We start from the raw sequence: 15,896 nt of genomic DNA on the forward strand, positions 1-15,896 counted from the left end.
TAGCAGCAGTGTCATGACTGAAGATGAATATTAAAGAAAAAACTAATAAAAAATGCAAAAATAAATATTTTAAAAGAATATTAGAGAATATGAAAGAACCCTAGAAAAGCGTGCAGGAAACTAATCTATGACTTAAGTAAAATTGTCTATGAAAATGATACTCAATCTACATCTGTGCAGTTGAATCCCAATTTTCATGTATCTTTATGTTAAAAACATAGAGGCAAATCAATTTCATAAGAGAAAAGGCTGTCCCAAAGAAAAGTTTTACATTTGGTGGCCTCTGCTCTTAGTTAACTAGTCTAACTATTAGGGTACAGCACCATGCTCACCTTGGATGTGCTTTTACCCTTCCTTCTCTTTCACATCTAATATATGAACTCCTTCCTGAGTTTTCTTTACATCACATCTCAGTTATGTTCACACAACTCCCACTTATCAGTGAGTAACTACTGTAAGTAACTTCAAGAATCATATATTTAGTTGAATTCACATACAGTTCAAATAATATCTCTGGAATACTATTTTTTTTTCAGGTGCTACACCAGAAGCGGTCTTACAGAAAAGACAATGATACCCAGAAACAGCATCCAGTCCTCCAGTCTTGTTGTACTTGCATCCATCTATTGAGAATATTCTTAACATCTCTGGGTGCTCACAGAGTTGTGTCAAGTCAGCTAACATTGTGATTTTGTTCTGTGTTAGTTATTTGAATTAAAAACTTAGGGAGTTGTAATTGTCTTAAGTCAAGCTTATTCTGTCTTATTCAAAGGGATGTAAGATGTATTGAATTTACCTGGTCGATTTATGGGTCTCCTCCAGCTGAACTTAAAATCAAAATCTAAAATCTCATCTTCCTCTATGTCAGTATGACTTTGCATATCAAACAAGATAATAATCTTTAGGTTTGCTGCTGCAGCTGCAATCAGGAAAGACCATTTCACTTTATGTTGAGCTTTGCAATGTCCCTCCAGAATTCTTCACAATCAACCCTCATTTTTTATGTTTTGGAATAACTTACTGTAACTACTAAAATTTTGTCATCTCATCACTCACTTCCTCTTCCACTGAACAACACAAGTCCTAGCGCAGACACTGGGACTTTTCCTGAAGGAATCTATAGGCTACATCCCTCCTTCCTGGAAAATGAACTTTTATTTATTCCTTAATTTTGTTTCCTTGTTCTAAATAATTTTAAATCCATTTGAGGGCTTCTCTCTTTTTTGGTGGCTATTTAATTTCCATGAAAGCCTTTGATGAAAGGAATTGCTGAGTTCTTTTTGGAGACCTAGCAGGCTGTATCAGCTTCTGTTCACATGCCTGCTGGCTTCTTCAAAGGACTTCACTGAGTTTTTGAATGATTTGTTCCTTCACAAGTGCCACGTCAACTCTTCCTCAACATAGCATATTTATTTCTAATTCCACTCCTGATTATAATTTTAGTAAGTTGGCCTGCTACAGACATTAACTTACATGTTTGAGGTTTCCACTCTGTCTTGAAAACATGGCAAGACATTTGCAACTTTCCGCTCAGATATCAAAGCAGTTCCGAGCTAATGATTACATACTGCTGTTAGTAGTTTGACTATTACTCCTTTGAACTTCTTTAGAAAGCCTGGGAGAATATAATCTGTTTCCAGAGATTTATTTCTGATCTATTTCTCTATTCCTACCAGCAACTTCAGTCACTCCTCAGTGAGTTCATCAGAAGGGTTCTAGCATAGCAATCTCCATAAGCTCTTCCACAAAGAATTCTGCTGAACAAAGCAGCAAAGCAATCACTTAATCATTCCACATAACCTTGTTTTCTGCAAGTAATGCTCTTATATTCTGATCAAATATTGTCCTCAAAGTTTCCCCAGCAAACTTTCTGTTACCAATATTTAGAGAATAATTTAGTATTCATTTTTTTTGCCTTTAGCAAGATTTTTTTAGACTGCTTTATTGTGTTCTACATTTAACTTACCAAACTTTATGATCCTTTCTATCTTCCCCATTTGGATACAACTTTGGTTTTTTTAAGGATGTCCTCCTGCTGTTTTGTCATGCTGAGTCTCTTCATTTTCATGTCTTACTTGATGTGCGTCATGCATTTATTCTGTGTCTCCAATATGATATTCTTAATACTCTATAGGCCACCTGCAAAGATTTAACTCTCTACAGTGTCCTCTTAAGCATCTCTTTAAGAGGCTTCCTCAATTTTATGTTGTTCCCCTTTCTGAAGATGAGTACCGCTCTACTGATCTGGTTGTTGCTTCTTCAAAGCGATCAAAACTAAGAATGATGTATTTGCAGCTACAGAAAAGTCATTCAGATATCAACACTCTGGAACAGATTCTGTATCTATTTGAAATGAAATCAAGGGTTAATTCTCTCTCTGTGGGTTTCCTATTCTGTCGAATTACAAAGCAGTCACTGCTCCTAAATGAGTTAGTCTGAGCAGCACATTTGTACAGTATAGATAGCCGGTTTTTGCTTTTGCAATGTTTCTGACTCCCTCAATGCATCAGTCAAAGCTGACCTTCTGGCTTGTTGGTTAGTAATAAGTGTCCAACAGCACAGTTATATACATGGAATGCATAGGAACTCCGCCTCACTCACTGAAATGATTAATTTGCTAATCTGAATTGACTCTGAGTGTTCTTTAACAGACTGCCCTGCTCTGCCACTGGCATGGCCTACTCAATCTTTTCTGCATATTGATATTTTTGTTATAGTAATGTCCATATATAAAGTTGGGCATTCTTAGTTTCCACATTTTATTTCTATATCAATGCTAGAAGCTCGAATAGAATGTGTCTCATTGGTCTGTTTTCCCCTTCTGTATCTTCTAAAATGGCACTTTGTTCTGTCTTCTTATCCATTTTATGTTTATTACCATCCCAGGACAATTCAGTGTAAAACTTTAAATACTGGTATTCCAGATGCAAGAATGAAGTTTATTTTTAAATATTGATAATGCTATCACAAGGTTGCATAAGTGTAAGCATTGCAGAGTTAACTATATAACTGGTACTAAGACATCAAGAAATGGAAAGGTTGCTGCCCTGGATAAACAGGCTTTAAAATTCTACAAGAAATTTTGGCATCCAGTACGCAAAGTATTACTTTTATTGAGTCTAACACTAAAGCAAGATCTTCTTACCTTGGGAATTATAAAATGTAGTCCATCTTCCCTAGTATACAAGTTATTTATTAAACATTACCATTGGTTGCATTTCAAGACCACAGTGATTCAATCTGTGTCACAGATGTTTGTGCTGAGAGAAGACAACCCAGTCAGATGCTTTTAAGCTAAACTCTAGAGTGAAAGAATTATTATACCATTGTATACGAGCGGGAGGTGAGTGCGACTGTATGTCTACACACAGATTTACCGAACTATAGTAAGTACTTAATTTCATTATGATATGGCTATCACACAGGGAGAACAGATTCCACTTTGTATAGGATTTTGCTATTTCAGACTGTAGTTTCATTCCAACGCAGGTGTATCAGTAAGCAACTGAAATTAGAGCAAGCTGGTTTCCTATGTATTTTTTGTCTTCTGGCTGGATTCTCTGTGTCTAATTAAGTGTGAAGCTCCCCTATAGCAGGTCATTTATAATGTTTATCTTTAGACAGAGGTATAAACTCACTCCGTGACCCTCCTTTTAGAGGACACACTACAGAACCTCTCCTCCACACAGCTGGCTGTTTCCATCAAATCTGTGGCAGTGCTATGTCCTTAAGAGCTAGACCTGCTCTGTCACGTTTGACTGAAACCAACAAACAAAGTTTGTTAAGCAGTAGGAAAAACCACACAGAGCACCCTTGCACATGAACACTGCCTTCTTAAGAAACCAGGAAAAAGTCCAGATGGTTGGAAAGAAGTGGTAAAGCCTTGCCACCAGGGCAAAGCTCTTCCACAGCCGCGAACACAGAAGCACCGTAATTCCTCATGGCCTGTCAAGCCCAAGAAGCCGTCTGGAGGGGCAGCGAGGGAGGATGCACTCCAATTCACAGGACCGGGAGAAACTTAGTCTGGCAGGAACCTAGTAAAGCTGTGATAACACCCGCAGAGCATTTTGGTTATGACAAAAAAGGTGAATTTAGAATGAAAAAGCAAATTCCAGCGTAGGAAGAGGCTAGTGAGAAAAAAAAGGATCGGTCTCTTCCCTGGTCTGATATTAGCAAAAGGAGAAATTGTTACAGCCAGTGCAACAAGCAAAACAGATGTATAATGTTATGAATTAATTCCTAATTTTTACACTGCTGCTTGAAGCTGAGAAGGATTTTGTGTCAGAAAATGATTTTGCGTTATGTGAGAATCAAGCCTACAGTACTCTATATGAAGTGTATGTCAGGGGAACCTTACAGTTTTTCTGCAGGAGATCAGCATACAGCTACAGAAATTTTTAAGCGGTCCCTGCCTTTATCTCTAACCTGTTTGCTTTTATCCAACAGTTTTATTGTCTAGATAGCATATACCAAATAACTGCCCTACTGATGGTTGGAGGATCTGTATGCTTTATGACTCAGTCATTAAAACTTTTAACACAGTCTCTTATGGCAGCCATGTATGTGCTTTTCATAAGTATACCTGACGTCTAGGGTCAGGATGCAAGAAACCAGTCAGAAAATGGACAGACCCAACATCCCATCTGATTTATCTCAGGGGCAGAGAGTCACCACAAGCGCATTGACTTCCCTTTGTATTTTTAGCTATAGACTGCCCATCCTCAGCTTTTAAGGCATGGAGAGCTTGACTACAAACAATTCCGAAAAAGGAGTCTGGATTTTCAAAAGCTGCTTGATAATTTGCTGGTGTTCAAATGCAACTGCTGTATTCAAATGAACTATTTTGTGAACAATGACAAAGAGCAAAGGACACTGTGAGTTTTTAGTCTTCTAGTCTTGGTTATGTTGACTGACATGTTTATGAAGACACAGTTAACAGAGGACCACCCGATAGTAGCCAAATGTAGAACTTTCACATAGGAAGCCAATGAGTATTCGTAGTTAAAACAGCACTCAGATTGTTCATTAGCAAGAATGACTGATTTCATTCATAACTTTGGAGACTACATTTAGTTTAGTTTCTACCATTTGGATAAACTTTAACTGAGAGCATATATCCCTTTAAAATTATATCATAGAAGCAAGTGGGACAAGGAATATACGTGACACAGTATTCCTGAAATAAAACAGAAACTTGCCTCCAGTAGTGTTTACTATGTGGTCAATATTTTTCAAACACACAAAAGATAATACCTGCTCAGGCAAACTCAACTAAAGAATTCACCATTGCAGAATGTACTTAAAACCCACTAAAATTTAAAAAAGCAAGTGAAAGTATCATTATTATTACATAAATAAAATTATTATGATATAAATATAAATAATAATAATAATAAGCAAATACAATTATAATTTGCTTTTAATAAGAAGTTTCTGAGACCTGAGATGTGTGTTTCAGGAAAGCAAATGCAGTTCACCTCACTGCTTATGTAAGATAAAAACATATGTATAGTATTTTAATGACCAAATTTGCTTACATAATACTTTTATTTCCTTCCCTCCCAAATCTAGTAGCTTAAAAAAACATTCTGCACAATTCATAGTAATAGCTATGAGCTCTAACAGTAAGTTTAAGCCAATTTATGCTACGTGTTCAAAATATTAGACATTCTCGTGTGTGCATTCGGTGAATGTGAGTTTGCATGGGTTTACACAGTTCCCAGAGAATTTCAGTTCTGACACAAAGTTCAGGCAACTGACGTGCACCCCTGTGGTCCAGATAGCACCAAACATGGAAGTTTTTAGTAGTATACATTACATGACCATAGAATATACACTGATAAGTTCAGATGAAAATTATAGTAATTTAAAAATGCATTAAACATTATTTTTCAAACAAATGGTATTTGTGGTTTGATAGCGTCACCGTCGCTGCTGCTCTCTACAGAGGTTTCACTCAAGTGATTCTGATAACACCAGATATCAGGATCTTTAGTTATGGCTTCCCTCTGATCAGGGAAAAAAGTAAAAGTCCTTCTAACTCATTCACCCACAGCACTGAAATAAGCATTATCTCAACTGGATTTTGTGACTACTCATCATAAGACGTTTGGTTTTATATGAGCAGTGAAACTGTTAACAACACTGACAATTGTAATATCAGTTGCAATGCACTTGGAATGAAATGAAGTAAACAAGGCTATTGACAAGCTGCTGTTGTTTCAAGCTCTAGAGCAGAAGTATCTCCAAAAGACAAATTTCAGTTACATTTTCCATTTTTTTTGACAACCATAATAACTGGGGAGTGTCTTAAAAAAAAGTTCAAACTCTGAGGAATGACTGAGAGGTATCTTTTCAGACTCTAAAATCATTTCTTGAAAGGCATCGCTTGCCATGTAGGAGGCATCATTCTAAAATACCTTCTACAAATGATATTCAAATAAAAAGTAAAATCTCCTAATAAAATATCAGAGCTACACTGAAAAGTAAGAACAAAGTAAAAACAATTAATAAAATATCATATATTTTCTTGCAAACTTTAGCAGCAGAAAAGAAAACTATCATTCTTCTTTTACTTATTGCCAAGTATTGGAAAATAGAATAACACTTCTAGATTGTCCTCATGTAATCTAGTTTTCAGGTATCACCGGTTTCCATGCTGGAGGTAATAAATTCTCAAACACTGTTAGTCTGCATACAAATAGAATTTTTCTTCCTAGTTCTGCATTGTTGCTGCCATGTTTCTTGCTGTCAGCTTGTCCAGCAAGCTCTTCTTCTAGAAACCTACCAGAATTCTGGAAAATCTGTACAGGTGGCATTAAGCTATTACCTTCTCCCTATCAAGACCCCTAGCATGTCCTTTCTGGGAAGAACATTAAAATAGGAACAATCAGTATGTATGTATGCATACACCATTACTGAAAATAAATATAGCAGTAGGTAACATAATTCCTGAACAGCTCCACAAAGAATGCAGTCTAAGCAGTGACCTCTCCTGCGCTTCTCTTGAATGAGCTTTTACTGAAATCTGCTAATGGGTTCTGATAATCTATTATTTATTACAACAGACTCTAATAGATAGTCTTAGCAGAGGACTCTCCTGTGTTTACAATGCTTTCATCTAAAATCTCTCACAAGTGACAGAAATGTGGCACCTTCAACTACAGATACAATTTTTTTGGTTGCAGTTATTTCATTTTTATTTGCTTTTAAAAAACAAGACCCTTCGCCGCCACCCCCTCCCCCCCAGCAAATACGAAGCTTGACCTGCTTTCATATAACCTAGTGCATCTTTAACTTGGTCTTATAGAAAGCTGTAGATACTGATATGGAACCGTAAGTATTACTTGGGCTTGAGGACATACCTCCATGTTATACTTTTCCACTGTCCTTCTCAAAGGATCCACAACCTGCCAGCAAATCAGGATGCAAAGATCAATCAGTAGCATCCCTCCAACTATCACCAGTAGCTTCTGGTCTTTAATGATCTGGAGAGACAAAAAAAAAAAAGAAAAAAAAAAGGCGGGGAGATTCCCATGAGCCATAGACAGATCCCTGTACAGATTTATTCCTATATAAGGAGAAAAACACATGTTGCTAATAGAAAGGGTTTTAAACAATAAACCAAGAAAAGTTTCAGAAATATCAAAATATGAAAGTAAGAAGAAACAAATTATTTTCGTTCGTTTCATGGTTATTAGAAGTATCTAAAGCTCATTCTCATTTCTAAAAAGAAATTGGGAGGATTCTTAAATATTAATATTGAAGTCCAGTTTTAATATTAACTCCTGGAAAATTAAAAAGAAATAATATATTCTAGAAAGCCACTATTGTGTTTATGCATGCAAATGTTGAAAAGTGTTCATTACATCTCTCAGCATAGCAGGAGGGGAGATAGTTTTCATTAAGATTTACAGTGTTCACTTCTTCATAACCTTCTCAGATGTGAAAAACACACTTACAAGGTATTAAAAGATAAGTTCATTTTTGAAGTTTTGTGTGTTTAACATTTGCCTCTGTTACCTAGGGAGCAGAAAGGGATGATGTATTTTTTCTATATTACAAAGGTTAGAAGCTTTTATGCACATGCAACTTAAAACATGTTTTTAATTTTGCATGGATTTGGTGTTCAAAAAAGAAAACAAGAGTTGCTAATAAAAATAACAAACCAAACCATGTATGTTAATCTGATATAGATGCATGCAATCACTATATTATTTCTCCCGTTATACACAGCAACATAGAAAAAATAGGCTGCAAGTACATTATTTCAGTTGCAAAGTTGTAAGCATGTTCAAATATCAGGCTTAATTTAACTTTATCTCGGTCCTCCTGTGTCTATGTTCATGTTTTTTAAATTAATATGTACTTCTATTACTAATGAATACTCATCCAATATTCAAAATATGTTGCCAAATTGTTGTAACATGAACAAAACCACATATTTTTCCCTAGCTTTGGTTCTCAGAAGCAGTTGGTTTAATCCAAATGAAATATTCAAAAATATTAATCCTGAGCAGCTTAATAAAATTGTGTTTATTTCAGTTCAATTTGATAAACTTGTTAGGATTTTGAAAATGCATCACAAAACCAGAAATGTCAGCTAATCTCAATCCAGGCAAGTCTGGTAGTCCTGCCTGGAATAAACTGTGTTTGTATTGAATTCCTATCAAACTTAAGGAAATTATAAAATGAATACAATTTGAAATAATGTAAGAGGAACTTTATAAAGTTTGTTTTTCATATTATTTAGTGATATACATTCTTTAATTTGAAGGATGTTTCTGCAATATTGTGCACCACTCTTTGTTAATCTGTTAGTTTATTTTATAAGTCATTTGGAGTAAACTAAGTGTAAAACAAAGACTAGCAATCAGAACGACTTAAAGGACTTGATGCATTACTTTCATTTCCTGAGACCAGTTATTTAAACCCATCTAGCTATCATCATCATAAAGGACCAGAAGACGATGCTTTCCACATGCTTGCAGCAGTAATAAAGCAGTACGCCCATCTCATCAGAGAGCACCGGCGTGCCTGGAGAGCATGGGTGAAAGGGAAAGGTGCAGCTTTCATGGTGGTGTGTCTCACTGCTTGGTGGTTTGGCAAGAAGAACTTTGCAAGGAAAAGGTGTCTTGGTGGGAGGTGCAGGGAAAGGAAGGCTGTTGAAATGTGTTTCCTCATTAAATTAAAAGGAAGGCAGATATTAAGCAAAGATTCTCAAACACAGCTTGGTCCCTCGTCTTCTTTGGGAAAATTTAACTATGCCTTTTAGTCATTTACCAAGTTGCAATCAAAGCTGAAAAGGGGCTGTTAATCACTGAGGTTACCCTCTGTAGAAAAAGCCCATGTATTTTTTCTCTCTTTTCTAATGTCCCTGAACAGGACTTGGGCAAAGCATACCTAGTGCTGCTCCCAGTATTAGTGAAGACATAGGAGAAAAAAACATGGGGAGTCAAGTCCAAAGGGAATTTGGATTTAGATGAAATGTAGACACTTCAACCCAAATTTATATTTTTCCCTTCTAAATGACTAGGTAATTTATTTTATTGGCATGTTTTAGCTGATCTTTCTTTTTAACTGATGCGGTTTATTTTACAGAGGTTGTCTGTTAAACCATTATGTGTGTAGTCTCTCTCAGTAGTCAGTGGGCAGAGCTAGAAACCTTCCAAAGGCAATTCATCCCACCGGTCTTGGGCACAGTTTAGGAACAGAGAAGTCAGTGTTCTGAGATGTGTCCTTCCCTTCCTCCCACCTCCATGAGGGTGTAAAGACAATTAACTTCAGCTAAAAATAAGCACGTGAGAAACATAAAGGTATGTGAAAAGAATCTGCCAGAAATGTTTCCCTCTGCTCTGCTGAACCACAGAAATTCCTTGTTAAAAACCCCAAGACATCAGTAATGATGCCTTATCTTTCTAATGAAAATAGTGAACATTTTACCCAGGATAGGTAAAACATGAGACAACTAGCCCACTCTCTTCCAAATTTATACAGACTATATTAATATTGAAACTAGGGTTGCATCAGATGCAGACTACCAACACCTGGCAATATTTGTCAAACTGGTGCAGCAATATCAGAAGCAAGAAAATGAACCATACTATTAAAAGCAGTAATACCGATAATCCACTCACTGACAGGGTCAAAAGAAATCTCATATTAACACTTCTTATTCAGGATCATGTTGCTAACCATCCATCCTCACTCTTGTGCATTTTTTTTTTTTGTATCTGTCCTTGCACTACTGCAGGTCAGTACTCATATTTTAGTTCACATGTCAGTTTGGAGTTTCATAACCTTTATTTGAATACAAGCAAAAATCCAGAAAACAGTGAAGCTCTTCCTTGGATACCTCTTGGAGCATTTTTTCCCTGTGTTACATTGTGAACGGCCCTTTCCTGGACGGGAGGGGAGAGGTGCATAACAGCAGCTGTCACTGGCAGCAGGTATTATTCATCCCTTACTTCTGCCAGACAGCCAGGAGGGAGGCAAGCAAAAGAGAGCCTAGAATATAACCCGAGGAAGCAATCTGTGCTGCTGTAACGAGCTCTGTAAAACACAGTGCTACCAGTGCTGCGTGCAGGGCGAGAGGGCTGAAGTCAGGGCTCCTGAGGCTGCCTCATGCACCCGCTGCAACCCTGCCCTGCCCTTGGAAAACCCACTGCAGTAATGCAGCTCTGAGGCACAACCCTTCACCAAAGTGCTAGCTTTTCAGAACAAGGTGTTGAGATTCAGTATTTTCCACTTCTGTCAGTGATTACCAGTTTGTCCTAACATAAATTTGCTCTGAGAAATGCTGTGGATATATCACTAGCAGCATTTCTAAAAGGCTCGCTGATCTCCCTGCTCCACCCTCAGGAAGCCCAACTTTCCCTCTCCCCAGCCATCACTTCCACCCACCAGCACTCCTTAAGTTCAGTACATTCACTCCTTGGGAAACACCAGATGCGCTGAAGGAGTCTTGACTCAGATCTTGTGAATCCAACAATTTCTCTGTCTGACAAAAGAAAGTCACGAGCAACTGAGGTTCCTTATGATCAAATATATCATTCTTCTTTCAGAGGAAGGTTCTTATTTTTTTCCCTTTTCATCTTCCTTCTAGCACACAGAAAGTCAGCCTTGGGAGAAATGCACAGTAGCTAATAAAATCCATTTTTGTGAGTGCTCCTGACTCCTTGCTGAAGCCAAGCTCTCATACAGCAGCATCTGTGAGTAATATTTTCTACCATCTGTGATTGGATAGGTGAATCTGTCTCATCCTGGCAGATCTGCCCACTGTTATAAATGCCATTGCTACCAGTCTGGACTATATATCTGGATGTGAAGCTATCTGTCCTCAAAACAAATTCACTCAGAACAAAAACTGGTAGGTCGTTTTCTTCTCAGCAGCATCGTTGTATGAGGAAACACAAATTTTTCTGAAAACTTGTGACCATAAAGACAAGTTCCAGATCAAAGTCCTTGTCTTCTATGGACCTTGCGGTCTGATCACAGGCAATATAAAATCTGTCTAAAACTCTGAGATGAAGTTTCTGCTCATGAACTCTTGGAGATTTTCTGAACTATCACAGGCTGTACTCCCTGCCAAAGCAACTTAACTATCCATTTGGTTATTATCTCACACACCTTTCATGGGGCTTTTTTTCATTTGCTTTTGAAAGCACATCCATTGTGCTCTGCAGGACCCTATCCTCAACTAGCTTATGGGATCACCTGGCAATTTGGTAAACAACAGTAATTAAACATTAGGCTTGCTTTTTGTAGTTAAGGCTAAGGAAATCTTTTTGTTTTTTCTCACCTTATTAGAAACCAACTCTGCAAATGTATACGACATGGACCTTAAAGGTGAACTCCATTCTAAACCAAGAACAAAGAGTCTTACATATGAAGACTTGCCCTCTTCTCCAGGATGCAACATTATCTTTGCACTCTCTGAGTTACACAAATAGCTTTTCAGCATGGATTGAATGGTTCATTTCCTCCTATCTATTTTTCAGAGTTAGTTTCTTTGTTACCATGAACTTCACCTCCCTTTGTGAGAATAAAATAACTTTAAATATAGAGGAAGGCCTATTAGCTAAATCTTGGTGGCTTGTTTGGGTTTTGGTTGTTTTTGTTTGTCTGGGGTGGGTTTTTTTGTTGTTTTTGTTTGTTTGTTTGTTTGTTTTTTAAATGGAATTCATAGAAGCATCATAAGACCAGGAATATTCTTGCATCTATTTATAGGTTTTGAGATAAATTTATATTTTCTTTTTCCTTGAAAATTCAGAGGTTTTTGTGCTTAAAAAGACAATTCTGGTTTCTCTTATGTAGACCCTTTCTAGTCTAGCTGACAGATCTGGCATTAGCTGGATAAACACTTAATGCTATTCAGTAACTTTTTTTTTTTTTTTTCAGTTATCTCTTCCTCAGACTCCTGGGACGGAATCTGTAGAGAGAAACCCTCTTTAAAGAATCCCTCTGTGAAGCTTCCTAAACCTTATTCCATTAAATGAATAGCACTGACAGCAATTATTGAAGCCCTCAGATATCTGAAATCCAATGTTCCTCTTCCTGGTACATACAGAAATCATGCTGATAAGAGTTCTCCCTCTGAACCGGAGGGGGAAGAGTAAAAATAACAGAGTTTTGGGTAAAAAAGTGATAAAGTCTGCAAGGCTGGAAAAAGGGACCATATAACTACTGCTAACCTTGCCTTCAGGATAGTCTCTCCATTGCATAAACAATACTTTAATTTCTCCCAGTATGATTAACAGACACCTTAGGGTTGCTCCCCTACATTTTGTGGGTCAGCGAAGTGGGATGGTGCCATGAGGTTGGTGATGCAGAGTCAGTGGTAGATATGTGAACTCTGCCATACATGGGCTGAGGGAGATATCTATTTTTGAGTTATTAAAGGCATTAATATTTTAGAGAAATATTCTATAATACATTCTTAATTTCTTTTGTGTAATGGAATGAGAAAAAAGGACTACTGAAAACACATTATGCATTGTTCCCAATAACTCCACAATGTTTTTTTCAACAGCTATTACAAGGATTTCCTATAATTGTTTCTGTGATTAGTATTGGGAACACTTTTCACACTGCAATTACATTAGATTTAATGAGTGAATGCTAACATTTTAAAAAGCATATTTTGTAGTAGCAATCTTTTTTGACTAGTAAGCCACTGGTAGTAAAAAGCTAAGTTTAAGACATTTTTCTATCTTACAGGTTTTTTGATTAAATTGATGAAAGATCTGTATGTCTACTTATAAATTAAAAAGTAAATTTGTTTTCTGTGAGGATCTATCATGAATCCTGCAGTCACGGAACTTGATGAATTTTACTGATTTCCAGGATATTGGAGCATGTGGTACTACTGATACTAATGGAAAATCGGGTACTATGAAAAAGCTTGGTTTTGAGAATTAAATAGCTACAGTCAGTAGCCTGCTAAAGCACATATTTCTAGAACGTGTCTTAATTGCTGAATCATGCTCAGGATAATTGTGGAGTATCTCTGGGCAGACTCACCCTCTCAAAACTGTATTGCAAATGTGGATGTGTTAACTCTACACCTTGCTGTCGGGGGAAGCTATCCAATTAGAAGACATCATTCCCTTTTTCCAACTCATATTAAAAAAAGGGGAAACATCATAGAGGGATGTTCTCTAGGGGGAGCAGAAGATAGGAACTTTACAGAGGTTAGAGAAGGACAGGGATTCAGTGACAGATTAAAAAAAATATAAAAATCTTCATCTTTGAAAGCCTGAGCCTCAATTACAGCTACAATGCATTAGAGAATTGGAGAGATGACTGTTTTACTAACATTGCTAATCCAACCATAAGGAGCATGCAGAGTGATATAACATGGCTAGTTTCACAAAACTCTCTTGAAAGGACAAAAATGAAAAACATTGCAGTCTTAAAAACCAAAATGGCACTAAAGAAATCTGACTTGACAGCACTAGAAGCAACGGTTCTGGCTGTACAGTGTTTTGGAGAACAGCCTTAGAAACAAACCTCAAAATGGTGTTAACTTCTGCTTACTACCATAAGTAAAGCAAGACATGCTTCCTTGAGAGAACTGCATATCCCATCAATACAGCAGGTCAAATTCACCTTTGAGAGAAATACATCTGTTGAGCTCAAGATTGCATGGGCCATAAGTGTGGAGGAATTTCTACCAGGGCTGTGAATTCTCATCTTTAATGCTAAGAGCGATCCCAATCTTCAGGAAAAAAGTGCACAGAGGATTTGAATGGCCTGGAAAAAATGTTCTGATTTTGTTTGAGATAACATTAAAATACCTAGACTTTAATATTTTCTTTAATGAACATTTCTGTGTGAAAGCATACTACATCGTTACCAAATAGCTGGGGACATCAATGCACTTGATTACATTTACAATACCATTTCAAGCTATTCAGGAATAAATTGCCTCATACTGTATAGCGACATGGTCTTTATTTCTCTGTCATCCATTAGTCTCATAATACATAGAAATTATGGTTGTAGCACCATTTATGAGCAGTTACATTTCACACAGACTTTTCATTGTTTTCGTTGCTACTGAGGTTTAGCCTTATCAAACTGTACCATGCAGAAATTTACATACATAAATTACTTCAAAAGCATATTTTTCTCCTAGATGTACAGTTCATTAGCTCAACTTCTTTCTGTGACAGGAGCTTGAGATTTAGCTCCCCGATCCATATTTATATGAATGTAAATTTTGGAAATATATTTCCTATTGTTCCCTGGCTGGCATTTTGGCTGATCAGCTCTTATGAAAAAACAGGATGCTTATTTTATATCTAAATATGGATTCTAGGATTACACTGACTATTTTCAAAGCTTTGACTTAAAATTTATAGATATAGCTATTTGGGGAAAAAAACTTACAAAATAATTTGGTTTCCACTTATATAATTTTAAGAAGTACTATATCTGTATATTAATAACCCATGAAGCTATATCAGAATAATTTACACTGCACGGTAAGTATTATGGATTACATGGTCCAATGATAAATATTCATAATGAAATTAAAAAAAAAAATCAAAAAAATCCCAAACATAAGGAAATTTCAAACCACTGTTTTCTTTCTTACTTTCAAAGACTGAACAATAACGCTGAATGTTTCTTTAGATATCCATATGCTGGTTCATTTTCAGCAGATGGTCCCTAATAGATTGTTGTACTGTTGGTATGGTTACCCAAAGCAAATTTTTGGATCCTGACATATCTCATTTTCAGACTTATGATCTCTCATATATACTTGGTGAAATATATGTGTATCCTAGGGGAAACCCAGCTTATAGCTTTTTGTTATAAACACAAAAAGCTTTAGCTAGATTGAAAAAAATGTCCTGGGAAAGTATAAATATTTACAGTTTGAAAACTGACCTGGAAAAATATTTTATAGCCGTAGTTACAGAAAGAACTGATTAGGTAATACGATCTACATTTATGCTAATACAGAACAATGTCTACAAAGGCATTTAAGTGATTAAGTAAGATGTGGCCTGTGAGCTTCTGTCCTAAAACTTCTGTCAAGATAATCTAGGAAACTTTGCTTTGTCTATTTTTAAATGACTAAGAGAATAAATATATTTTTTAAAACCTCTTTAGGACTCCTGTGAGAAAAATTATAGATTGCAATAAATTCTAAATTCCATAGGTGGCTTGAAAAATCTATAGGAAAGTTTATAACTAGAGATTGCACTCATCCTGTAAACTTTCTCACAGAGGTTTTCGAATGAAGGATAAGGACAGCAATAAACAGGCAAGCTGTGAGGAGAAGGCAGCAGCACATAAGCTCGGAAGCGTGTGGCCTCCAGCTGCTTTCTTCTCTCTGTTGTTTTGTGTTTTCTTTTTTCCTCAGGGACCCTGGGCAATTGCAGATA

At 36.6% G+C, this 15,896-nt stretch overlaps 1 protein-coding gene across 1 annotated transcript in view; it reads right to left on the bottom strand.

Annotated features, from left to right (window-relative positions):
* Positions 1-15,896, bottom strand: part of GABBR2 (gamma-aminobutyric acid type B receptor subunit 2) — a 484,167-nt gene that overhangs the window by 133,388 nt on the left and 334,883 nt on the right. Inside the window, exon 13 of the mRNA XM_042798101.1 lies at positions 7,365-7,487. Within this exon, the coding sequence (XP_042654035.1) occupies positions 7,365-7,487 (123 nt within the window). The remainder of the gene's footprint in view (positions 1-7,364; positions 7,488-15,896) is intronic.

The sequence above is a fragment of the Tyto alba genome, unplaced genomic scaffold (assembly GCF_018691265.1).
Source record: "Tyto alba isolate M040663 unplaced genomic scaffold, T.alba_DEE_v4.0 Super-Scaffold_27, whole genome shotgun sequence".
NCBI classification, from domain to species: Eukaryota; Metazoa; Chordata; class Aves; order Strigiformes; family Tytonidae; genus Tyto; species Tyto alba.